The 26,389-nt window shown below is 46.4% G+C and overlaps 1 protein-coding gene and 1 pseudogene across 6 annotated transcripts; one reads left to right on the forward strand and one right to left on the reverse strand.

Annotated features, from left to right (window-relative positions):
* Positions 1-5,711: 5,711 nt before the first annotated feature.
* Positions 5,712-11,213, reverse strand: LOC146890663 (small integral membrane protein 7). Of its 4 annotated transcripts, none has more exons than XM_087901022.1 (6): positions 11,109-11,197; positions 10,980-11,021; positions 10,516-10,847; positions 10,340-10,392; positions 7,580-7,670; positions 5,712-6,411 (listed from the first exon to the last, which is right to left on the reverse strand). In XM_087901022.1, the coding sequence occupies exons 3-6, from the start codon at positions 10,606-10,608 to the stop codon at positions 6,253-6,255; spliced, it is 396 nt and encodes a 131-aa protein (XP_087757148.1). In that variant the 5' UTR covers positions 10,609-10,847; positions 10,980-11,021; positions 11,109-11,197; the 3' UTR covers positions 5,712-6,252. The 4 variants fall into 4 exon arrangements, with proteins under 4 accessions (XP_087757148.1, XP_087757149.1, XP_087757150.1 ...); XM_087901023.1 differs by having other exon boundaries at positions 10,707-10,847; positions 11,109-11,196; XM_087901025.1 differs by lacking the exon at positions 10,516-10,847 and having other exon boundaries at positions 6,247-6,411; positions 11,109-11,213.
* Positions 11,214-11,305: 92 nt separating this feature from the next.
* On the forward strand, positions 11,306-25,612 carry LOC125406006 (selenoprotein W pseudogene; annotated as a pseudogene). 2 transcript variants are annotated; one of them, XR_014998566.2, is made up of 5 exons: positions 12,136-12,323; positions 15,253-15,633; positions 19,427-19,646; positions 21,180-21,224; positions 23,166-25,612. The product of XR_014998566.2 is annotated as a selenoprotein W pseudogene, transcript variant X1 (transcript). The 2 variants fall into 2 exon arrangements; XR_015736201.1 differs by lacking the exon at positions 19,427-19,646 and having other exon boundaries at positions 11,306-12,323; positions 23,166-24,657.
* Positions 25,613-26,389: the final 777 nt, after the last annotated feature.

Raw genomic sequence — 26,389 nt, forward strand, 5'->3', positions numbered from 1 at the left:
GGCTTACAACCATCTATGAGACCTGGTGCCCTCTTCTGGTGGGCAAGCATACATGCAGACAGAACATTGTATACATAATAAATAATTTTAAAAAAAAGGGGAGGCATCCAATTCCATACTGGACTGTCAGTGAGCCACTAATCCAAGGCACCAAACCGTTCCTTACATTTTCGGAGATCTGTCTAGGGTTGTCAGATCTTGTCTTTTACTATATCTGACTGGTTAACAGAAATAACATTTCTTCCCGAGGAAGAGGCAAAGCCCACCTCTTTCTGTTAGTAAATCTAATCCTTGTCAATTTTCTCTAATGGTTTTCAAGTGGCTTGCATAGAAACAAGGAATTTTTTTTAAGATTTATTTATTTTTTATGTATACAGTGTGCTGCCTGCATGTATGTCTGCACTCTAGAAGAGGGCACTGGATCTTATTACAGATGGTTATGAGCCACCATGGTTGCTGGGAATTGAACTCAGGACCTCTGATAGAGCAGATAGTGCTCTTAACTGCTGCCTTCTGTCCAGCCCCAAGAACTTTTCTTTTCTTTCTTTCTTTCTTTTTTTTTCTTTTTTTTTTTTTTTGCCTACTACTCTACGATGGATGGTGGGAGATTGTGTGTGGGTCGTTCTGCAGACCGCGGGGGTGGGGGTGGGGGACACGACACACGCTGACAGCCGGTAACGGAACTACTCGCGGTGCTGGGCCGGGAATCGAACTCAAACTTGGGTCCTCGGGCGCTCTGCCCCCTGAGCCATCTCTCCGGCTCCCAAGAACTTTTCTTAAAGCCACACAATAACCTCCTTGTCCTGTATAAGGCGGTCGAGTGCCCTCATATTGTAGAACCATTTCAGTTAATGAACTTACCCATTGACAGATTTTAACAGGTACCTTTCTTGGTATGCCAATAGGTACTATACATAGCCATTTTGTTTCCTTTTGTTTCCATAGCCAGGAAGTTTCCTTTTGATCTAACATTCTAGCCTTTGTACAGAACAAGGGGCAATCTGCTTTCTTCTCTAACTAGTTCATACTGAAATTAGGTTATCTTGTCTGGGCCTAGAAACGCTGGAATGCTCCTCAAAGGCCAGGAGGGGATTCAGGCAATTGTTGTCTGAGGGTTTTCTGTCCTGCATGGTTCCCACAGTCGTTAAGTCCCAAAGAAATCACACAGAGGTCTATATTCATTACAAACTGATCAGCCCATTAGCTCAGACTTCTTATTAACTCTTAAAACTTATATTAGCCCACTATACTTGTCTATGTTAGCCATGTGGCTCGGTACCTTATTCGGTGAGGCAGTCACATCTTCATTCTTCTGTGGCTGGGTCACAACTGTAGGCCAAGCTTTCTTCTTCCCAGAATTCTCCTGTTCTCATTGCCCTGCCTCTACTTCCTGCCTGGTTGTCCCACCTATACTTCCTGTCTAGTTACTAGCCAATCAGCGTTTTATTAAAATACAATTAAAAGGGTACAAACCATTGTCCCACATCACCCCCCCTTTTTTTTTAAGGAATAAGAACTCTGAATCTAATATCTTTTGTTTAGCTTTTCTCCTGACCATTATCCATAACAACTTGTAACCAACATTCTAAACAAAGGAAAATATCCATACTCCATTTTTTGGGGAATGTGGGCATTGTTTTCCAGGCTACTTCCTGCTGGTTGGGGGTGCTGATAATCTTATGGAGACCTAAAGAAAATTTAGAATTATAATCAAGTCCTGACTGGAGTATCCTGTGAGGTTTGATCATCTCAGGCAGCAGTCTTGAATCTGTTCTGGATGTAGACCTCAGATATCTGGGCCATCTGTTCCTACCAGTAATTTCTCAGGTGGTCTTCCTTGATCAAACCTGATTTTTCTTAACTCAGAATGAATCCAGTCTCTCATTTCCTGTGGAAACAAACACTAAACCTAAAGTAAAAAATGTTACTTTTCCAAAGTAACATACCTTTTGACTTTAATTCTTTTGTCAGCTGTTGCTTCTTCCTCAGCATTCAAACAATTCAAAGAGAACATAAACATACAATATCCAGATGCTCTGTGTGTTTTCCATCTTTACATGGCTTTATTTTAAACTCTTTCTTTTATTTTTAATTTTTGGCTTTTTGAGACAGGGCTTCTGTATGTCCTGGAACTCACTCCATAGAACCATGCTGTCCTTCAACTCAAAGAGATCTGCCTGCCTCTGCCTCCCAAGTGCTGGGATTAAAGGTGTGTGTCACCACACCTTGAACTCACAGAGATCTGCCTGCCTCTGCCTCCCAAGTGCTGGGATTAAAGGTGTGTGTCACCACACCTTGAACTCACAGAGGTCTGCTTGCCTCTGCCTCCCAAGTGTTGGGATTAAAGGTGTGTGCCACCACACCCAACTACTCTCTTTTTTTTACTTTAAGGACTTTATTCTTTTTTCTCCCAAGCCTACATATATTTTTAAACATGCAGTAAACCATTTAAAGGTTTTCTTTGTCTTTGAATGATGGGGATGGGGTCAGTGAAGCGGATCAGCTGTAGCCATAAAAAGTCTGTGGCTGGGGGGCTGGAGAGATGGCTCAGAGGTTAAGAGCACTGCCTGCTCTTCCTAAAGGTCCTGAGTTCAATTCCCAGCAACCACATGGTGGCTCACAGCCATCTGTAATGGGGTCTGGTGCCCTCTTCTGGCCTGCAGGCATACACACAGACACATAATAAATAAATATTAAAAGAAAAGACTACAGCACCGGCTGCTCTAGCAGAGGGCCCAGGTTCCATTCCCAGCACCCACATGGTGGCTTACAACATCCATAACTCCAGTTCCAGGGGACCAGCTTTCTCTTCTAGCCTCCATGGGCACTGCATGGATGTGGTACGGAGACACACATACAGGCAAAGTACTTATACACATGAAAAAATATTAATCTTTTAACAGCTGTAAGACACTAAAGCAATACTGCATAAACAAACCTCATGTACCACATGCAGCTCCAGAGAGCCTCTGCCCAGAGTGACTATGGGGATGGGGGGTGAGGGTGCTGGCCTGCTAACAAGTCCATTGGTTATAACCATTCAGTGATCAATATGTATAGGTGGAAACTTAGAACAAAGCGAGCAGAAGACTTGCTGCTGAGGCAGGACCAAGCACCCCAGAACATCTTCATCACCATGCACACCACCAGATGAGCTGCCAAAGCCACGCCATGTGACAGCAGTGTGACCACGAGCACACCTTCAAAGCCAGGAAGGGGGTGGAGGTGCAGAACTTGCTGGCGGGTGAACCAGGAAGTGTCCATTTGATCACAGTATCTGCAGGATGCTGCAGAGCAGAGGACAGACTGCTGTGTCTGCCTGGTCAGATCATCACAGCCAGTCACATGCATGTTGTGGACAAATTAAAAAACAACAAACACCTCCCAAAAAAACAAGACAGAAAGCACCATGCCGGAAATTGATGCATTCTGAAAACTATCTTCTGGCCAGGCCGGCTACGGTGTCTGAGGAGCCCCAGGTATATACACTGTGCTGATGTCACTCCCAGGGCCTTGACCAGCAGGAGCCCTCCAGAAGCAGGGACAGGACATGGTGACATTCCTTCCATTCAGGCCACGTCGGGACAGTGAAATTTAGCTCTCACCAGAGTCCAGATGAAAATGATGCATCCCTTGACTGGCCACAGCTGCTGCAGGATGGCTATGCCCTGATGAGAGGCCCTGGCACTTACCCCACTCCTGGCACACCATGGCCTCTTCCACAAGCTCTTGCTGTTGGTACTGTCTTGGGGACTATTGCACCCTCCAAGATGGGTCTTGCTTACCATGAAGCCCATAGAACCCTGAAGGCCCTAAAGAGTGGACACTGCTGCCAGCCTGGGGTATGGCCCTTCTGAGCTGCTCAGTAACCTAAGGCACCCCTCATTTGAAGAGTCTCAGGTCACAGGGCTGCCCCTGGGTCCTAGGTGAGGCATGGAATTCCACAGTTCTCCGCTGGTGGCGTACTTCCAAGAGACCACTTGGATAAGGGTAGGAGTAGACACGCTGCATGTTTGTCAAGGTGGCTGACAAAGTCACCTGCAGACATTTGTCCTGCTTGTCAGTGTTGTAAGGAAGGGGTAAAAAGGCTTATTCGTTCAGGTTGTGCTGGGCAATGGGAGAGAGGAGATAGCACTTTACAACTTGCAGCTCAGAACCTAACAAAGAAACTCCATATCTCAGTGCTAAGGCCAGGTAACAGGTTTGACCTTCAGGATCACCAAGTGGGGTTGTCACTTCAGGTTACATAGGTCTGGTGACAGCAGGGAAGACAAGCAGCAGTTGCTTAAGTGCAGTAGAATCACAGCTTCCAGAACCTCCCATATCTCAGTCTGGTCAGGGGCTCCACCCCCCGAGCCACGCCCCCAGCCCCTCACTGGGGAATCTAGGCTGTCACTCTACCTGAACCACATCTCCAGCCCAAGAAGTTTCTAAACAACTTTCTAAATAGACACTTCTGGGGCTGAGGACATGGCCAGCAGGGACCCTGGCCCAGCATCAAAAAAAAAAAAAAAAGACAACTAGATAGATTTTCCACATGAACAGTGTCCAGAAACACTTATCCGAACTTAACAATGAGATAATAGTTCTCTAGAAGAAAATACAACGGAATGCAAACTCTGTGACAGCACAATTCCTCTCTAGAATGAACGGAAGCCTTGTTTCCCCGAAACCATGGTCCTATGCAGAGGAAGGCAGAAAGGCATCCAGGCTACACAAGGCTGGGGCATCAGCCAACAGCGACATGAGTCTTGGTTCTGATAAGAGAGTGAAGAGGTCAGGCACGCTAAGGGTGGAAAGGACGCAATTGATGGCAATGCTTGCAGCAGTTGCGCAACCCTGAGCTTCAATCTGACCTGGTTCAGTGACATCATCAGACTCTTCCACTCGCAGGAGCATCCTGCTGTAAAGTGCTATTATGGCTAGGTTCAGTGGTGCACACTTGTGATCCCAGCTCGAAATGGGTTGAGGCAGGGGGATTAAAGGTTCTAAACCAGCACAGACCGCATCAAGACAGTCTCAAGACAAAAACAAAACAAAACAAAAAACCTGACGTGGTGGTACACAATTGGGATCTCATCCCAGCACTCACGATCATCCTCAGCCACGGGGAGCCTGAACTAGCCTGGGGTACTTGAGACCCTGTCTAAAAACAGCCAAAAAGAGGAGCAAGAGAGAGGGCTCAGTGGTTAAGAGCCCTGGTCACTCTCAAAAGACCCAGCACCCACATGGCAGCTCCCATCTGGCTCTAAATCCACAGCATGCACATGGTGCAGACATGCACACAGGCAAAATACCTATACACATAAAACAGAACAATATGCAGAAGACAAAAACAGCAGGGCTATGGTGGAGCATGCCTTTAATCACAGCACTTGGGAGTCAGAAGCAGACAGATCTCTGTGAGTCTGAGGCCAGCCTGGTCTACAGAGTACAGGGACACTCAGGGCTACATAGAGAAGCCTTGCCTCAAAAAACCAAACCAAATAAAAGAAAAAAAAATCAACAAAAACAAACCAAAATGAAAACTCCCCTAGCAAGCCAGCTGCAGCTGCCCTCAAAAACCTCCTCTTAGCATCTTAGCCGGCCCCTCATCTCAGCACTGATGGCATGGCGGCCTCTGATCTCCTGTGTTTCAGCATTGAGCTCACCTCACTCAAAGAGACTCGGAAACATGAGCCTTCAGAGTACACTGCCAATATCACAAGCAATAATGTCATGGCCACCAAACAGTGATGGAGAGGTGGCCCCAAAGTCACTTTATTAACAATTAGCTTGAAAGTACAGCAAGGTGTCTGCTTGTTACCACCAGCAACTCTTCCAGAGTAGCCAAACATGTCACCCAGGCCCTATAAGCTATCAGTTTAGGGTCTAAAGAGGACGCTGATGTCCTTGGGGCAGGACTGACTCTTTCAAGTCCTGGGGTGACTTCAGCCGCCCCAGGTGGACCCTGTCACGGGGTTGGGGGGAGCATTTGGAAGCAAGACTTCGCTGGCCCCAGCATGGCCCTGCAGTGCAAAAGCAGGTACTCCCTGTCACGATCAGCCCTGCCCCAGTTCATGATCACACTGATTAAGAACAATCCATACAAATCAAACCAAAGTAACCCCTAACAAGTCAACCCAGCAGCCAGGACAGGCTTCTGAGATGCTAGGATGCCAAGACAAATGAAAGATTAGGTGTGTCTTTCTCCTACGGAAACATGACTGTCTTGAAATCCCAGAGCAGAGGTGGAACCATGGCTGATGAGGGTCAGGTGGCTGGGAAGTGGGCCTTCTCCACCCAGATGAACTTGAGCCTTCTGGGAAAGTCCCTGGTTTTCCGGTGAGAAACGTTCTTGAAATCATCAGAAGCAGAAACGGAGCCTAGACAGCCAGCCAGTGAGCTCTGGGTTCTCAGGAGCCGAACAGTCTGGAAAAGTCAGGGAGGAAAACAGCCATGAGGACGGGAAGTGGCTGCCGTAAAATCCTAGTACGTCGTTGGCTGTGGGAATGTATGCTGACTATCCCAGCACTCTGGAGGCCAAGCAGGTACACACTCAAGACCAGCCTGGGCTACACAGCAAGTAACTGGCTAGCCTGAGCTACACAGCAAGTAACTGGCTAGCCTGAGCTACACAGCAAGGCACTATCTCGAGCACACTGTTGGGGGTTACATTCCACGATCATCACCTAGAATCACTTCGGGAGGTCTCATCAGTAAAGGTACTTACTGTCAAACCTGATGGCTCGAGTTTGAGCCACAGAACATGGTGGAAGGCGAGAACCAACTCCTGTAAGCTCTCCTCTGATCTGCACATGTGCACTGTGTAACGAGTGCACCCCACCCCCCATACTCACATTTCACACTGTGGCCTGTCTGCCAGGGGCCGATTCAGATCCCTACTGCACTATCTACAAAAATCACCTCAGGGTCCTAGGACCCACAAGTTTGTGGCAGAGCTATCAAGTTTGAGGGCAGCCTGGCCTATACAGTCAGACTCCATCCCCCAAAAAGGATGGCATACTCCTTTAATCCTAGCACTTAGGAAGCAGAAGCTAGGAGGATCTCTGTTGAGTTCCAGACCAGCCTGGTCTACAGAGCGAGTTCCAGGTCAGCCAGGGCTACACAGCGAGATTCTGTCTTAAAAAAAACAAATAAATAAATCAAATCTAAGAGAGTGGCCATAAAACAGAAGCAAATTGTGACTGTTCCTGCTGGCTTCTACCAAGGCCTTTGAGAAAGGAGTCCACAGCCTGCTGGACATGGGAGCCACCACCCAGTATAGGTTAACACAAGCAGCAGGAATGGGACAAACATGGACAGGTGGGACCTGGAGCCCACACTCCAACCTTGTTACAAGCAGCCTGGCAGAGACCCAGCACCCTCGCAAGTCAACCAGGGCTTGGCAAGATGCATCAGTGGGTGCCTGCTGCCAAGTCTGACAACTGAGTTGGATTCCCTAGACCCACATGATGGGAAGAGAACCGACTCCCACAAGCTGCCCTCTGACTAAACACACACGCACACAGGCACACTGTGAGTGTGTCAGGAACACCAATGGAGTAGGTGTACGAGCACCAAGCAGGGCGGGACTCACACAATCATGCAGAGCATCATGAACACATTCCACAGGGCGATGAAGATCCGGAAGTACCTCAGGCTCAGTAAGAACTCCCGGATGTTGTCTCCTGGAAAGCCAGAAAGCATGGTTCAGAAGGCCGTCACCCTGCTCACTGCTACCCAAACTGTGGCAGTTCCTGAACAATCACTGGGGATCACCAATCCCTAAAGACTCTGGGGTGCTAGAAAAGGCACGTGACTTAAGTCTAATAAGAGTCTGTCCTGAAACGTGGGCTCTAGTTATCAGGTCCAGGTTTGCTAGACTGAGAATTTGTCAGCTCTGGGTCCACAGCACAGCATAAACCCAGCACCTGCTACCACTCTCGTTTTCTTACTTGGTTGTTTTGTTCCTTTTTTAAAATGTTGACTTTTCATTTGTTTAATATTTAGATTTTTCAAGACAGGGTTTCTCAGTGTAGTACGAGTGGTCCTGAAACACACTCTGTAAACCAGGCTCGTCTCAACTCACTGAGATCCGCCTGCTTCTGCCTCCCGAATGCTGAGACTAAAGGCACGTGCCACCACCATCCAGCTAAAATGCTGACTTTTTTTTTTTTTTTTTAACATAGTAAGGCATGTTCAAGTCAGAGGACAGACTAGAGGTCAATTCTCTCCTACGGTGAGAAACCTGGGGACTGAACTCACACCATCAGGATTGGTGACAACAGCCTTTGCTGGCTGGACCATCTCAGTAGCCTCTGCTGGTTAGGTTTTGAGACTGGGTCTCTACAGGGCTGAGGGTGGCTCGGAGTATGAACTACCTCCACACTGCCTGCTCAGCCCCACCAAGAGGCTCATCACCTGTCCTGATTTAGCTGGGTTTTGTCTTGTTTTGCTTTGCTTTGTTTTTGGAGACAGAGTACCATGTAGCCCAGGCTAGCCTTGACTCACTATGTAGCTGAGGATGACCTAGAGGTCAGACCTAGTAGGCCTTCACCTACTCTTCTCACTGCATGTGGGCATTCCCATGGCACCCGCTTAGCAGCAAGCAGCACCATTTGTCTGTCTACAGTACAGTCTGCGTACCGCACCACTGCGACAGGGACAGAGACACTAGGAGAGATGTCTACCTCTCGGATGTTTAGAAAGCACCAGTGAGCAAAGCCCAAACCCTTGTACCTGGCTTGCGGGGTGGCTCAGTGGGTTAAGGTGTTCACGTGCCAACCTAGTGACCAGACATCAGCTATAGCACAAATGTGTATGCGTCTATGTGTGTGCGCACGCGCGTCTCTCATAAAACAAGAAAAACATAGACTGCTCCTCACAAACAGGATGGGAGACTGGGCCAGGCCCTGGTTCCTCAGTTCAGACACGCAGGGAAAACAAGACATGTATACCTGCCCAGAAACGCTCCAGGACAACTGGGACACATGTCTGTCAAGCCTCTGGGGCAGCCAATGAGAAGGCTCAGGTGTTGAGGGAACGAGGCACAGGAGAAGTGACTGCAAGTGCATTCCTGCAGAGGGGACCCACCCGAGAAGCTGCAAGGGCTGACTGCTGCACACGCATGGCCCCACCCGAGGAGCTGCAAGGGCTGACTGCTGCACATGCGTGGCCCCGCCCTTCTGAGGGTGCTCTGATCAATCCTGAACTGTCAGCCTGTGCACACATCTTCCTGTATGAATGGATGGCTAGGATGATAGGCCAGGGCCTGGCTCATTTGTTCATAAAAATGCAGCCACATGGGTGAGATGGCTTAGTGGGTAAAGGTACATGCCACCAAACCTGAAGCCTGAGGTCAGTCCCTAGCACCAGGTGGAAGAAGACCCCCACAGAGTGACCTGAGTTTGATACCCGGGACCCACATGACAGAACGAGAGAATGGACTTCCGCAGTTGTCCTAAGCATGACATCATGAGCACTCCCTCACACACCGGGCAAAGTAAAATCCTGCCACTAGGGCATGGGAGCAGGACAAGGTAGGGCAGGAGGAACATGGCTGGAGGAGGCCACTGTGACAGCATGCGGGAGAAGGCAGAGGCTCCAGATGGGGTCCAGGTGCCCTTTATTCCAATGCTGTCACCCACAGTCTGACCATTTCTGGGAGGGTGGACAGATGGGTGGGAGGGTGGCAAGACAGACAGATGGGTAGGTGGGTGGGTAGAGGGGTAGGGGATGGGTGGGAAGGTGAGTGGCTGAAAGGGTAGCTGGAGGGGTAGGTGGGAAGGTGGACAGGTGGGAGGGTAGGTGGGTGGGTCGGTAGATAAATGGGCTTCCCCAGCACGCACTGAACCCTGGGTTCCATTTCCAGCACCTGATAAACCAGATGCGGTGACATGGACCTGCAATCCCAGCATTCAGGAAGTAGAGACAGAAGGACCAGGAGCTTGAGGCTATTTTAGGCTACAAGTAAAACTGACACCAGCCCAGGACACAAGAGACTGTGCCTCCAAAAAAGAAAGAAAAAGAAAAGGAAAACCCAGGTTCCAATCCTGACTCTTGCCTCTTGCTCCTTCCAACCTCAGGCTTTGTTCCACCATGAGAGCGCTGGTCACCCAAAGGGCCTCTGCCACCCTCCTGTCACCCTGTGACACCCTCTGGCTGGCACTGTGGTGGGCACGCAATGAAGGTGATGAGCAGGGCACGGAACTCTTGCAGGTTCAACACTTAGGATGCTACCTGCAGCTCCACAAGACCGTGTCTCAACAGAAGGAAGATGGAAAAGCACAGGGTGGTGAGAGAGAACAGGGCCAGCAATCAGACCGTGCAAGTGTAGATGGCAGGAAGCCATGCTTACCTGTGCTGGGTTCCCTCGACTCCTCCCCGAAGCCTTGTGTGTCCTTCTTTTTCCTACAGGAACATAAACACCTCTGGGTCTCCTGACCCTGTCACCCAGCGCAGAAGGCCAGAACCTTCCTCCGACTTGCTGTGTGGCCCAAAGCAGTGATACCCTCACTCAGGGACACTACTAACCAGCCTAGCTGTCAAAGCTGGGTGTGCAGCCACAGACAGGGGAATCAGAGTGGCCCCAAACGCCGGTGAAAGACATTTTTGAGGGATGAGCATGAGGCTCTTTGGAGGTGCAAGCAGAACACCCCAGGAACAGAGGGTGCAGATCTTTTCTTTAATACTAAGAAATTTGTGACTGAGAGGAATGAGGGTACCACGCTATACAGCATTTGTGTGGAGATCAAAGGACAATTCACAGGAGTCGAGTCTCAGCTTCTACCATGCAGGCTCCGGGAATCGAACTTAGGTACTCAGGTTTGGCACCAGCGCCTTTACCAGCAGAGCCATCTCCGGGCCTAGGGAGTACAGATTTTAACCATCAAGGCCTTGGTAGGCAGCACGGAGGCGTGGCTAGAGGGAGGACTAGAGGGGCGTGAACCACGCTCGGGGCGGGGCTAGCCGTGACCTAGGGCGTGGGGACTACTTACAGTTTAAAGTTGAGAACAGCCCCGGCGTTCATCAGCAGCGTCCTGTGGAGGGACAATTACAGTCACTAAGGTCGCCCCCGCCCGGTCCGACTGCCACTCTCCAGTCTCCGAAACCCTCACTCTCATTACCCAAACAGCAGGATGTCTCCGATCATCCTTACAGCCGAGGAGGGCGCCAGAACCGGAAACGGAAGCCGTGAGGAGGGGCGGGAAGAGTCACACGAGGCGACCAATACCGAATCAACACTGACTGGGTTCCTGATGTAGCGTGATGTCACCCATGGGGCGGAGCTTGAGATGCGCACGCACGCTCCGTGTTGTGTGCTGCGGAATCCCCGCTGTGGATTCCGCTCTGTCGCCGGCGGGGTGGCGGGTTCCGCTTCTGCAAGAAAATTGTGCCCTTGACCCCTGAACCACCCCGGAGACGGAGTGAGGGCGTTGTGGGCTCTTTGGCTACGGGCGCTACAGATGACTGTACTCTGAAAGGGACGGCTGCACTCCGGCTCAGCGTGCACACAGTTGTGGGTCAGGGTGTTCCCCGTGCCTGGGTTGTTCCTCACGGGCCATGGGGAATGACGGTCCTGATCGAACAGACCTTACAGAACATGATGGATGGAGGCTCTGACCTATGGGACCCAATGGGTCCCTAACTCAGTGTACTCTATGGGAGGGACACCAGGGTCTGGGCTGGAGTCCACAGAGTTCTATGGAGCCTCTTGTGACAAGATTCTCACTGAACAAACCAAATAGGACATGAGGGTTTGGGTTGAAGGCGCCTTGTGGCAGTCGGGGTTCTGACTTGCACATCCACGTGAAGAGACGGGGGCTCCTCAAGAATAAAACATGGAATTCTTGGCTGAGGTCCGCCGAGGCGGGAATCTGATCTACTGGCATCTTGGGGATAACAGGAGTCGGATTAGGCTAGTTCCACGGAGGAGAGACACGGTCCCAACTAAGCTGCACAAGGACCGGAGTCCCGCTCGAGTGGGCTGGATGCAGGGGACAGACCCCTTGGCTGAGCTGAACCGAGTTCTGGCCGCCCTGCGGCCCTGCACCCTGCGCTCGGTGAGGCAGGCGGCCTCATTGCCCCTCCTCTCCCGGGGGCCGGGCCGGGGGCGGTGCCTGACAGCGCGGCGGGCTCAGTGGCGGGGGTGCAGTAGCCCGGGCGGCGGGCGGCTGGACGCACCGGGCCGGGCGCCGGAGAGGTACCCGCCAACGCTGTGGACCTGATATCAGCGCTGAGCCTGGGAGAGCTTGCGCTCTGCTTCTCACGGGTGCCGCCCTTCCCGGTCTTCGACCTTAGTTACTTCATCGTTTCCATCATTTACCTGAAGTATGAGCCAGGTGAGTAGGGGCTCCCCGGGTTGTCCATCCCTTGATGATGGAGGCGCGGAGGAGGCAGGACTGATCCTGGGGCTGGATAAGGGAGGAGGCAGAGTGCTCCCACGCGCGCGCAGGTGGAGGAGGTAACCCCGGGGCTGAAGGAGCTGTGCAAAGGGGGCTGCAGATGGGTAGGACGGAAGGAGAGGCGAGCTCTTGGTACTGTAGGGAGGACAGGTGCTATGGGGTTTGGGTGGGGTTGGGATTGGGGGTGGGAAAAAAGGCTAGGAGTCAGGTTAGACAAGGCTTCGTGAACTTGAACTTGGACAAGGGGCATTAATGGTGGCGAAGGTTGCAAGCAAGAGTTGGCTTTGCTCGGGCAAGGTCAGATGTTCTGGACATCAGCTGCCATGACCTCCCTTCACGCCCTTGGAATGACTGCCGAGTGACTATATAAGGACTGGCCATGCTGGGGACTGCGATCAAGTTCGGGGAAAGTGTCACCGGCGTCCCCTCTGTACTGCATCTCTTGGCATCCTCTTCTCTCTTCCCTTCCCGTTTGTCGGTTAGGCAAGCTCTGGCGTAGGATCCTTCCCATTTAGGGAGCTGAAGCGGTTCCAGGATAGGGCAACTTTAGGTCAGGCTGCTCTCAAGAGTCACCGGAGGATAGACCCTACTTCTTTGATTAAAAAAAAAAACAATTACTTTTATTTATTTGTGTGTTGTGGACATGTGTGGAGGTCAGAGGACAATTTGCAGTTGTTTTTCTTCGTTCATCACGTGGGTCTCCCGATGGAACTCTGGTGGTCAGACTTGTGGACAGGCTCCTTTAGCAGCAGAGCTATCTCCTGCTCTCCCACCCCTCCTCCACCCATTCTGTTTAATGAGGGCAAATGTAGCTCACACTGGTAATGCCAGAACTCAGGACATAGAGGCAGGGAATAGCAAAGCTAGTTCCAGGACAGCCAGGGCTGCATGGTGAGTTCTTGGCCAGTTTGGCTACAGACCTTCTCAAAAATAAACAAACAAACAGTGCCTCCCTGGAGGGTTTTAATTTTACACAAGTTCAGCATGAGCAACTGTGTAGTGTTCATCTCTCGTAGCTTTAGTTATTCTACGGAACCTGCAAGTTTGAGGGACAGGATAATTTCCTTTCAAGAAAGTGTAGGACCCTTTGAGAGCAGATATGTGGATCAGTTCTTTCTGAGATGACAAAAATAGCCTGCAATGTTTACTTAAATATGGGGATCTTCAAGATGGCCCACAAAGTGGAAGGGGGAAAAAACTTAAAAAGGTGTTCCTGTTGCCTTTGCATGCATCGTTTTCTAGCGCTTTCTTGGATAAATTTGTTCACGTGTCCATACAAGCATAAATACATGCTCTTATGCAAAGGGGTTGGCAGCTTGTGAGGCATTCGGGTTGTGTTTTTCTTCCCTTTGCACAAACAAGAGTCTGTCTCTCCAAAAGTTGCTCTGGGGAGCCTTGACTTTGCAAGGCAAAGTTCTCACTTGTGCTTTCGTTTGAAGAAACTGGGTTTCCCATCAGGGAAATAATTCCTGGTGGCTTCTGCCGAACCCAGCATGCCCCAAGGTCCACCATGTGGAGACAGGAGCCCCCGGAATGGGCTTACTAAAAAGTGCGCTGAAAATGGGGGAGGGATTCAGCTCTTTTCATGTTTTTATTGTGTGTATATGGGGTGAGTGTGCCGGGATGTGCATGCAGCATTGTTATTTTCAACTCTTTTCATGTTTTTATTGTGTGTGTATGAGGGTGAGTGTGCCGGGATGTGCATGCGGAGGGCAGAGGACAATGTGGAGCAGCTGTCCTCCTTTCAGTGTGGATATGGATGTGAGCCCAAGGCTTGGCAGCGAGTATCTTTGCCCAGAGTGCCATTCACTGCTCTTCTATTTGTGTTTTAGAATCTTTTCAGTTATCATCATCATCATTAATGCATGTGTGTATACATATGTGCCACAGAGATCATGGAGGGGTCAGACGACAGCTTTGTGGAATCAGCTCTCGTCTGACATTTTTACATGGGTTCTGGGGATCACACTCAGGTGGTCACTGGGTAGCAAGTGCTGTTGCCTCTGAGCCCTCTTGCCAACCCCTATTTAATAAAACCAAACAAGGGCTGCATGCCTTTAATTCTAGCACTTGAGAGGCAGAGACAGGTGAATCTCAAGATCTCTGGAGTTCAAGGCCAGCCTGATCTACAGAATGAGTTCCAGGACAATCAAGACCACATAGAAAACCCTATCTCGAGAAAAAGAAAGCAAGACAAAACACCAAAAAAACGAACAAAACAGGGTTCACTGCATAGCCCAGCCTGGACTCAAAATCAACAATCCTCTTTCTTTAGCCTTCCCTGTGCTCAAATTCTAGATGAGATCCATGCCCATTTTTGTCTGAATATTTCTGCAGGGGTTTCACAGTAAACTATCTGTGCCACAAGTGTAATAGGAGTTAGAATGTTCCAGAAGGTTTGGGATTTATTCCCTAGAACTTCATTAGTTTCTAAACCCTAGCTGCACAGCAGATTTCTAAGGTCTTTTAAAAGTCCATTTCCACCCAGAGTTTGTGGTGCACACTTTTAATGCCAACACTTGGGAGGCAGAGGCAGGTGGATCTCTGAGTTTGAGGCCAGACACTGTAAAATCAACCTCAACCCACTCAAGAAGCAGAAGCAGAAAGATGGTAAATTTAAAGCCAGCCTGGACAGCTTAGTCAGATCCTGTCTCAAAATAAAATTGTATTTTTTTTTATTATATATGTAGGTCAAAGGGCAATACAGGTTTCAGGTCTCTCCTTTGACCCAGGGTCCCAGGGATTGAACTCAGGTCATGAGACCTGGTGGCAAGTGTTAGCTGCTAAGCCATCTTGCTGGCTCTCGGGGAAAATATCTATATCTATGTGTATGTGTGTGTGTGTTTTGTTTTCATTTTTGAGACAGGGTTTCTCTGTGTAGCCCTGGATGGCCTGGAACTCGCTCTGTAGGCCAGGCTGACATCAAACTCTTGGAATCCAGCTGAATAGAGGGAGGAAGGATTATATGAACAAGGGAGGTCAAGATCATGATGGAGAAATCTACCGAGACAGCTGAACCAAGCTCGTGGAAAACCATCAACTTTAGACCAACAGTTGTGGAACCTCCATGGGACTGAACGAGGCCCTCCATATGTGGGAGACAGTGGTGAAGCTTGAACTGTCTGAGGGGCCCCTTGCAATAGGACCAGGATCTACCCCTGGTGAATGCTTGTTGGAGCCCATTCCCTATGGTGAGATGCCATGCTCAGCCTTAATGCCAAGGGGAGGGGCTTGGTCCTGCCCGAAGGTAATGTATCAGACTTTTTTGATTCCCCATGGGAGCTCTTACCCGTTGGGAGGAGTGAATGGGATGTGGGCTTGGGAGGGGCAAGAGGGAGGAAGGAGAAGTGGGAGTAAGAACTGAGCTTGGAATGTAAAATGAACAAATGTAAAATTAACAAAAATAATAAATTTACAAAAAAGGAAATTGGTGAGAAAAGGTGATAGGCATTTGCAAATGTGCAAACAATAGCTTTTCTCTCTCTACACTCATTTCTGTGACAAAGACCCACAAGCAGCTTAAGGGAGAAGCGTCCATTTGGCTCAGTTTATTGGCTCTAGCCTATCATTGAAGCATTATGATACAACTGGCCACAGTGTCCACAGCAGGGAGCACAGACAGGACACAAACCCAGAGTAAACATAGACACCTAAACTCTGCCCTTGGTACCACTGATCATTCAGCTCGGCTTCCCCTCCATGCCTGCTCCCATATGAAGAACAAGTACTGAAGCAGAGGAACCTAAGTGAACATTTTCCTCTGAACCAGGACATTCCAGCCCTCGTCCCAGAATGTCATGGTCTTCTCATAATGTAGAATGTGTCTCCTCATCCCTGATACTCTGTGCAAGGCAGGGTTTGTGTTACTTCATCCCAGTCTGCTAGGCCTGCCACAGGATTAGACTCCCCTATTTTGTCAGGCTGCAGGCTAGAACTGTGCCCAGTGCCTTTCAGCAGCCCTGGGCTGGGTGAACCACATCCACCCAAGCACACTTTATGTCGTGTACTCTGGAGAATAACTGCTCACACCTAGGTCAAGCTCTGTCTTTTGTGTTGTTTTGTTCCTTTTCTGAATCGTTGCTCTAGCTTTAAAGTCTTCCTCAAGCTCACTTGAGCATCACCGGGCTTCCTGCGTTTCCCCAGGAACTGTCTTGACACAGCCTGGTCACATCAACCTTGGAGTCACCCCCACAGCTCCTTCACGTGGGCCTTCTGTGTTCCCCTGCTGCCTGCTCTTGCATTTCACTAACACCACCTCCATGCTGGTGTTTATCATTAAGACTGCCCAGCCTTCCACATCATAAAGGTCTTGTCTGACATTGGGCTTCAGCTAAACACTAGAACCCTATACCTTCCCTGAGGTCCCTGCTGGATCAATCTTTTAACTCCCCTGTAATAATCACGGCTTCATCAGGTCCAGTGAGCACTGTGTGTCTCAGGCCTAAGCCTCTAAGATGAACTCCTATCTGTCCTCTGTCATCTTCTGGATTCTAATATTCATTGGGGCCTCAGCTGGTGATAGCTACATATCCCTAATGACCTTAAGAACCAGCTCGACAGGGGCAGATTTCTCCCATGGTTCCTCCAGTTGATAAGTGGTTGCATTACTGTTTCTTTACCGCCACAGCACTCAGCTGTATCTCATCTGTCCCCATATCCCAGCTTCATGAAACTGTTGTGACCAGTTCCTTCACTGTTTGTTTAAAAGTCTTTACCAGTGGTTAAGAGCACTTGCTGTACTTGTGTATGCCCAGAGTTCAGTTCCCACAGCCCACATGGTACTTTACAATCATCTCTAACCTCAATTCCAGCGAATCGGATACCCTCTTCTGCCTCTGTGGGTACTAGGCATGCGGCATGCATGAAGTGTGTGTGTCTGTATATATATATAATACGTGCATACAAAATACTCATAATAAAATAAAGGTAATAAATAAAAGTATTTAATAATTGAAGCACTTGACAAAACACTATCATGGTCTTTTGTATCAGGCCATTTTTAAGTGTCTCTATCAATTCAAGACCAACCTAGTCTACAGTGCCACTTCCAGGACAGCCAGGGCTACAAACAGAAACCCTGTCTCAAATTCCCCAAAATACTTTTTTATTACGTGAAATTTTGATTTTAATCTTTTATCTGAGAGCAGCACAGCAGTCAGTACTTCCAGGATCCTGCCTGGTAGAGCTGGCACATGAGTGTTCTTACTCCAGTCTGTTTTCAGTAGAGCCACAAAATGGTGCCTTAGATGTCTGCGGATGCAGAGTTCACCTTCCTTAAGTTTATAATATTCATTTCTGTCTTATGTATTCCATATTTGTCTTCATTTGTTGAGGTTTTTTCTCTTTTTCCTGAAACTAATTTCCCTAATCATATTGCATCAGACAAATGTGAGTATTGCTTCCCCACAAATACCTTGTAATTTGGTTAGGACTTACAAATTTAGAAGGCGTGTTAAGTTTGGAGTTTGGTTCTTACAATGGTGTTGTCTGCTGTGCATCTCAATGTTCACTTATTATTTGAGATGAAGCTGTACTGCTTACCTGAATCCAAGATGCAAAACACTGTAGAGCCCAGACTCACATTAGAGTCCTTAGTGCTTGTACCAACTCTTTTTTTAAAAAATATTTATTTATTTATCATGTATACATTATTCTGTCTTTGTGTATGTCTGCAGGCCAGAAGAGGACACCAGACCTCATTACAGATGGCTGAGCGCCATCATGTGGTTGCTGGGAATTGAGCTTAGGACCTTTGGGAGAGCAGGCAATGCTCTTAACCATTGAGCCATTTTTCCAGCCCCCAGTACCAACTCTTTTCAAATGAACGATAGCTTGAATTTTTCCTTTTTTTCTTTTCTCAGAAGGAATTTTAATGAAGTAGTGTATTCTCAAATGCATGTGCTTTTCACCATTGGGACTCTAATTACTACTCTACACATTGTGAGAAAATTGTCAACTAGACATTTAACTTTGATAAAGTGTCTGTTGCTGTGGAGAACCCTTGGGGTCTTTTCAAACTCCTTAGTCACTTATTCACAAATTTATGACTTTGACCTAGTTTGTTTGTTTGTTTGTTTGTTTGTTTTAAAGGAAACTGATGTGGCTGATGTGGGGATGTTTCTAGCATACCTCACTTGAGAAATGCCTTCTAGCTCTATAAAATTGGCATTTTAATTCATATTTTAATTTTATGATTTTTTTTCCAAGAAAGGGTTCCTCTATAGCTTTGGAGCCTGTTCTGGTGCTCTCTATGTAGACCAGGCTGGCCTCGAACCAAGAGATCCACCTGCCTCTGTCTCCGGAGTGCTGGGATTAAAGGCATGTGCCACCACCACCAGGCTTAATGGATATCATTTTGAAAATTAACTTTTAACTATAATCAATGAGTACATTATATTTTTAAATTCATTATGCTTTTTGATAACCAGCCTTCATTTATTGCTTATTTGTATGTGTGTATGGCAGTGGGACCTTCCTGTTAAGTGAGGTAGCCTCAGCCACAAGCACCATGTTTACTTTCATTGCAGAGTTTAGGGAGGATATGGACATGAAAGTAAGAAGGGGTGGCATCCGGATTATGGCAGGACAGGGAGATGTCAAAGCACAATAAAAGTTATTGAGAAAAATACAAAGAAAACACATTATATTCATGCACAGAAATGTTGCAAACAAACTCCTTTATGCATATTAAAGGCTTTTAGTTAATATTTACTTATGTTTGTGGGGGCTTATATGCCATGGCACATATACAGAAGGCCACATGACAATTTGCAGGAGCCAGTCTCTTCCTCTATCATATGGGTCCATGGGACTAAACTCATGCTGTGAAGTTTTTTTACTCAGAACCATTTCACCAACCTCTAAGGATTTTTTTGGAGAAAGGCTTTCCCTACATAGCCCTAGATTTCCTGGTACTTAATATGTAGACCAGGCTGACCTCCACCTCACAGATATCCAACTGCCTCTGTCTCCATAGAGCTGGAATTAGGACTTGTGCCACCATGCCTGGACATAAAGAGTTCTCTCTCTCTTTTTTTCAGTTGTATGATATATATGTGCCTGGTGAATATATCCAGATACCTTGGGAGGCCGGAAGAGGAAACTAGGTCCCCTGGAATTTGAGTCGCAGGCAATCATAAACTACCTAACATGGATGCTGGGAACTGAATTCCAGTTCTCTGGAAGAGCAGCCAACACTCTTAACCACCGAGTCCTCCTTCCAGCTCAACTTTTACAAACTTAAAAATTAATGTTTAAAAGGTTTGGGGTTCTTGTCTTCCATTTTCTTTCTGTCGAATATGCTCATATTTGTTTTGTGAAGAATTACTGAAACTCAGAACTATAACCTTGATTCATTTAAATATAACACAATTGCATATTATATGTATCTCACATATTTACCTCTAAAAGTAACTTATTTTATATACATTGTTTTTTTGTTTTTTGTTTTTTGTTTTTTGTTTTTTTTTTGCTTGCATGCTTGTCTGTTTGAGGGTATAGGATCTCCCAGAACTGGAGTTACAGATTGCTGTGAGCCACCATGTGGGTGCTGGGGATTGAACCCAGGTCCTCTGGAAGAGCAACCAGTGCTCTTAACTCCTGAGCCATCTTTCCAGCCCTATAATTTTAGCTCTCAGTAGTACATAACAGAGAATGGAGAGATAGCTGGGTAGTTAAGAAGGTATAATACTCTTTGAGAAGTCCTGAGTTCAGTTCACAGCACCCACATCTCACAACTCACAAACACCTATAATCCAACACCAGAGGATCTGAGTCTCTGGTCTCAGCAGCTCTTGCAGGCATGTTTACATATGTCAACACACATACCACATACATGTACAAAATTTAAAATAGTAAAGGAACATCATTTTTCAAAAAACAAACAAGAAAAATTTCAAGTATAAACTCTCGTTTTCCATACCCACATTGTATTGAGAATATGAACATGTGGAAATTGATGTTGCTCACTGTATTTATTTTCTGTGCATAGGGAGCACTTCTCATTAAAGTGCCAGGTGTTCAATAGGCATGAAGAATGTATGTGCAAATTAACTATATGCTGGTTACAATATCAGTCTCAGGATATTCCGAAGAAATGTGAAGTAGTAATAAATAGGTTGTGAAGTTGGGCCAGAATCAGCCACAAAAAGTACATTAGAAAGGGGCATATGGAAGTGATTCCAACAGGTCAAGATTTATAATCCACATCCAGGTATTTCCCAACTAGTGTCTATGATTTGAGCAAAAATATCGTACAATGATATTCTATACTTTTTTCTTTTTATTTATTCTTCTCTCATATAATATATCCTGATTGCAGCCTCCCTTCCCTCCACTCCTGCAGTTCCCACCCACACATCCCCTCTCCCCCAGAACCATTGCTCTTCCATTTCCTTTCAGAAAAGAACAGGCTTCCCAGTGATATCAACTGAACACAACATAAAAGTTACAATAAAGCAAGAGACAACACCTCATATTGGGACAAGGCAACCCAGTAGGAAGAAACAGGTCCCCAAAGCAGGCAAAAGAGTCAGAAATACCCCAACTCCCATTGTTAGAAGTCTCACAAAAACCCTAAGCTAAACAACCACAGTATGTGTACAGACCTAGTGCAGACCCGTGCAGGCTCCATGGTTGTCACTTCAGACTCTGAGCTCCAGTGAGCCCTGCTTAGCTGATTTTATGGTCTGTGTTCTCCTGGTATCCTTGACAATCCTTTCTCCCCATCTTCCATTGGGTTCCCCAAGCTCTGCCTAATATCTGACTGTTGGTCTCTGTTTCTGTTCCCATCAGCTGCCAGAGGAAGCCTCTCATGACAATTGGGCTAGGCACTGATCTGTGAGTACAGCAGGAAAATCTATATACATATTTTTGCTTTATTTTAAGGGTTGTCATTTTTTACTGGTGTGTGTGTGTTTGTATGAGTGTGTTAGTGTGTGTTTGTGTCCATGGCAGTTCCCACAAAGTTTTTGAGATACAATTAGAATAGGAGTGGGAGCAGTCAAATTTCTGGGATCAAAACAGAGTGAGGTATCTTCTGGGTATATGGAAGGCTGAATGTTTCAATAAAATATTTGAGGCCAGGAACACCCTCATGGTGATTTCAAAAAATGAGAGTCCAATGGAATGACTCAACTTTGGAATTTGTCTCTGAGTTGCCACCTTGCCATTGTGAGCTGATGATGACCCACACAGTTCATGTCACAAAACAGTGTCATGCATGAAAGCCCAAATTTGTCACATTGTTGCTATCCAAGTAAATAGCAGCAATATTAGCAGGTCATGTGCCTTGAGTCCATAAATTATATGACTATGAATATTTGTGCTATTATGGAACGTTATTTATGGACATTCTCACAAAAGCAATGCAGACTGTTCCTGTTCATCTCTCAACTTAACCTAGAAAGAAACTGAGTTGCTTTTGTACCTTGTGCTGTGGAATAATGCTCTTGTACACTGTTAAGATGTCACTCATATTGATTTACTAAATGCTAATCGGCTAGTAGCTGGGCAGTAAGTATAGGCAGGTCAACCAGACTAAGAATTCTGGGAAGAAGAAAGGCAGAGAGACACAGTTACAAGCTAGATGCAGAGGAAGCAAGATGAGAATGCCTCACCGATAAAAGGTATCAAGTCATGTGGCTAAACACAGACAAAAATTATGGGTTAATTTAAGTTGTAAGAGCTAGTTAATAATAAGCCTCAACTGATAAGCCAAACAGTTTATAATTAATATAAGCCTCTGTGTGTTTCTTTGGGACTGAACAGTCACAGGACCAGGTAGGACAGAAACTTGTGTCTACACCTTCTTCAATGATCAACCCCACCTAGATGCTGAAATAAAGCATCAAAAAGAACAAGCATGCCAAGGATCAGCAATGTGTCCTTGGAGGGTGTCTGAAAAAGAGAGTGAGATGGCTACTTTCACTCAGGCTAAGAGAAGAGGAGCCAAGGGAAACAACTCATTCTTGAAATATGTTAAGCCAGACCTGCAAGTGATCAGTGATAGTTTATCCCATTTTTGAATACTCATTCCCTATGAATTTTTTTGAGAAAACAACTTTCCCCTTGCTACTGATACTTTTGGAACTTTGACCTGCATTGAGAACACAGAGACTTTAAGTAAATATTCCATCTATGATTACCTTCCAGTCCTTGGTGAAGAAAGTAGTGTTAGCCACAGACAGCAATCTAAATGTATGGATGGCATATGATACATTTGCTTGTAACTAAAGGGAAAACTACTGTGATGTGGATTCTTTGTCCTTCTATTCATTCCCCACTCTTTCCATACCTGCAGGCATACAGTGTGCAAGAAGACAAAACTGACTCACTAAAGTTATATTGCAAAAATATAGTCTAACAGAGGTTTTAACAAAAAGAAATGCTATTGATTAAAAGGCAAAAAGGCAAAGATAAGCAGAATCTTTTTAAATAAAATATCTAAGTGTAGTGATACAGGCCTTTAATCTCAGAACTCAGGAGGCAGAGGCAGGTGGATCTCTGTGAGTCTCAGTCCAACCTGATCTATAGAGTGAGTTCCAAGAGAGATAGAGCTGTACAGTGAAACTTAGCTTCAAAATAAAAAATGAAAATAAAATATCTATAGAGGAATCATATGCATCATTGACTATAATTACACTAAGATTACATAAATGTAATATAAAATTATATTTAATTAATTACATTGCCTTATATTTAAACAATTGCCTACTTATTAATATCAATCCTTATACTTCAAATTTATTGAACACATTTTTGAATGTTTATTTTATGCAGACAGGTATTTTTACCTGTGTGTATCTATACACCACCTGGAATCCTTGTGCCTGCAGAAGCCAGAAGAGAGTGTTGTATCCCTTGGAACCAGGAAACCAGATGACTGTGAGCTGCCATGTGAGTGTTGGAAATCAAATCCAAGGCCAGCCAGTGCTCTTAACCACTGAGTCATCTCTCCAGCCTCCATAGGATACATTTTAGAAAAATGGGATTTTGTCCTTCTGCAACAAGCAATTTCTATATTATAACCACTGGCTGAAATTACCATAAGTAAAGATCTTTCTTTAGATACAACATTCTGACTCATTGGCTTATCAAAAGTCAGATTTTTAAATGCAGTGTATAGTTGGACTTGGTGTTAAATATCTTTAACCACAGGAGGATCAGGAGTTCAAGGTCATGTCCAGTTACTTAGCAGGTTTGAGGCCAGCCTGGACTATATATGATTTTCACCCAAATAATAAAAAGTGTAGCTTATTAAATCTAGCACACATGTACATAAACCTTCATTAATTACCTGTCATACAAAAGTTAAACAATGTATAAATCTATAATGCTCTGGTGTTATAGTTACAGATTATAGGTTAAAAATCAAAAAACTGTTTAAAAATCATAATCAGCAGACCTGAGTAAAGAGGAGGAAAGGTGAGCAGAAGACTCTGCTATTGGAGGAAATATGTGTGGGCTGCATGTCTTGAAAGCAAATGAAAATGAATACATTTGCATATGAGGTGAACCTCCACCTCAACAGATGAAGAGAAAACACACATGATTATGCAGAAACAGAGGCGAGAAATTACAATAAGAATGAAAAAAAAGCATCTAAAATTCCGAAGATACTCAGCAGATCTGATTCTGCCAAGGATCCACAAAACATGTGTCTGTGGGTTTTTCTGTAGGGAAATGAACACCACAGCATAGAATCAGAGTAGGACAAAGACAACATGAAGAGAGGTAAAGAAATGGAGTTGGTTGCTAGTGTGTGTGGAAAGTGAGCATAGACCCTTTACCCAGGGTGTGCACTATCTCCAACCTTCAGCCAACATGGCTGCCAACATAAATCTTCCTGCACTGGGATCTTCATGCATTGAGGATGGAAATCTTTGAAGAACCAGAAAGATTCCTGTGGCGGCTGTTCTTGTCTGTCAACTTGACTACGTCTGAAATTAACTAAAACCCGAGTGGTTGGATATACCTGTGAGGGATTTTCTTAATTAAATCATTTGTAGTGGCAGCCAAGAACTGGTGGTGTATGACTTTAATCCCTGTACTCTGGAGGCAGAGGCAGGCAGGTCTCTGAGTTTGAGACCAAGCTGATCTACAAAGCAAGTTCCAGGACAGGCTCCAAAGCAACACAGAGAAACCCTGTCTCAAAAAAAACAATAACAACAAGAACAACAACAAAACCATTTGCAGTGGGAAAACCCTCTTTTAATCTGGAATTTTTAAATATTTCAAATTTAATCCAAATATAGTTTGATTTGTATCTACACATGTATAAATTTGTAGCTGTTATTTTTTATTTTTTTCTTTATTTTACATTTCAACCATAGTTCTCCCTGATGTGGGAAGCTCTGTTAACCAATCACCTTTAAGAAGTGGAATCTAGGCAGACCTTGAGGTCCTGGTTGCTCGTGGGTTGGGTTCTCCCGCTGTGCGGGGATGCGATCTGGAACAATGGCGTTCGCCGTTCGAGTTGTGTATTGTGGAGCTTGAGGCTACAAGCCCAAGTATCTCCAGCTCAAGGAGAAGCTAGAACATGAGTCGTTCCCCCCCCCCCCAGGATGCCTGGACATTTGTGGTGCGGGGACTCCCCAGGTCACCGGGTTCTTTGAAGTGACAGTAGTAGGGAAGTTGGTTCACTCCAAGAAGAGAGGTGATGGCTACGTGGATACAGAAAGCAAGTTTTGGAAACTGATAGCCGCCATCAAAGCTGCCCTGGCTCAGTGCCATTGAGACCTGGAGGCAGGGTTCTGAGACCTCCTGGCAACCACCTTATGACAGGAAGGACTGAAACGTCTCAAAGACATGTGGTCCTTCCTTGATGCTCCTGCAGCCACCAAGTCAGGCCAGAGATTACTTCTGTGAGGGGGTGTGCCTCCCCAGAATCCACCTGTGCACACACTCTGCCTTGACCTTTTGCCCCCTTCCTCACCCTTTCCTGAATTCCTCCATGTTTCCCACCTACTCTTTTTGCCTTGGTTTCCCTTCTGCAGCTCAGATTGTCATATGTTCCCAGTTGAATAAAAGTTGGATGAGGCAACTTAAAAAGAAAAAGTGGAGTCTAGTTAAGACATGGCTACCTGGAGCCCAGGAAGAAAACTGGGATAGACCAGGTGCGCGCTCTCTCTGGGTGATTCCTACTGGACACAGTGGAACTCAGACTTCCCATTCTTATGCTGTGAGTTTCCCCTTATAACAATTAAAATATAATTGTTTATCTTTAATGTGGCCTGGTTATTTCCTGAATCCAGCAAACAGGTTCATCTCTACCCCACCCTTCCTTCAATACCAACCCCCACACTGCTCCAGCCTATCCCCATCCACTCCTTCCAAACGAAAAGGGCTCCCATGGAGAGTCAATAAAGTCTGGTGGTGCGGGAGAATTGTCTGTATTCTGTCAATCATGTTTTAAATAAATGCTGATTGACCAGGCAGGAAGTATAGGTGGGTCAACCAGACAGGAAGTAGAGGCGGGGTGATGAGAACAGGAGTATTCTTGGAAGCAGGAAGCTCCCTCCGCACTCCTACACAGATCACCAGAGAAGCAAAATGTAACCTGCCCCACTGGAAAAGGTACTGAGCCATGTGGCTAACGTAGACAAGGATAATGGGTTAATATAAGCTACAAGAGCTAATAAATAGCCTGAGCTAATGGGCCAGTCAGTTTTATAACTTATGAAGATCTCTGTGTGATTTTCTCTGGGACTTGCCAGCTGTGGGGTACTGGGCGGGACAGAAACCCCAACAAGCCGTCACCTTCATTTTATAGTCTGTCACATTAAATTGGGCAGAGCCAAGGCCCTCACCCTTGCATTAATATTGAGCATGGCATCCCACCATAGGGAATGGGCTGTAGCAAGCGAGCTCATGTACCAGAAATAGATCCTAGTCCTACTATCAGGGACCCCTCTGGGTCACATCTTCTGGTAGCCTATATATAGATCATGGAAGGAAGGAAGCTTCACTCTTTTCCTGCTTGCCCTTACTCACTAGTAAGCCCA

This window comes from Myodes glareolus, chromosome 23, assembly GCF_982192425.1.
Source record: "Myodes glareolus chromosome 23, mMyoGla1.1, whole genome shotgun sequence".
NCBI classification, from domain to species: Eukaryota; Metazoa; Chordata; class Mammalia; order Rodentia; family Cricetidae; genus Myodes; species Myodes glareolus.

Bases quoted from the DNA above. Each gene is read 5' to 3' on its own strand.
- LOC146890663 (XM_087901022.1), bottom strand. From the start codon at position 10,608: ATGCTCATCCCTCAAAAATGTCTTTCACCGGCGTTTGGGGCCACTCTG. The intron at 10,393-10,515 runs GTTAGTAGTGTC...ATGTTCCTGTAG, and splicing joins CAGCTTTGACAGCTAGGCTG to GAAAAAGAAGGACACACAAG. The intron at 7,671-10,339 runs GTAAGCATGGCT...CTGGCTTTCCAG, and splicing joins GTCGAGGGAACCCAGCACAG to GAGACAACATCCGGGAGTTC.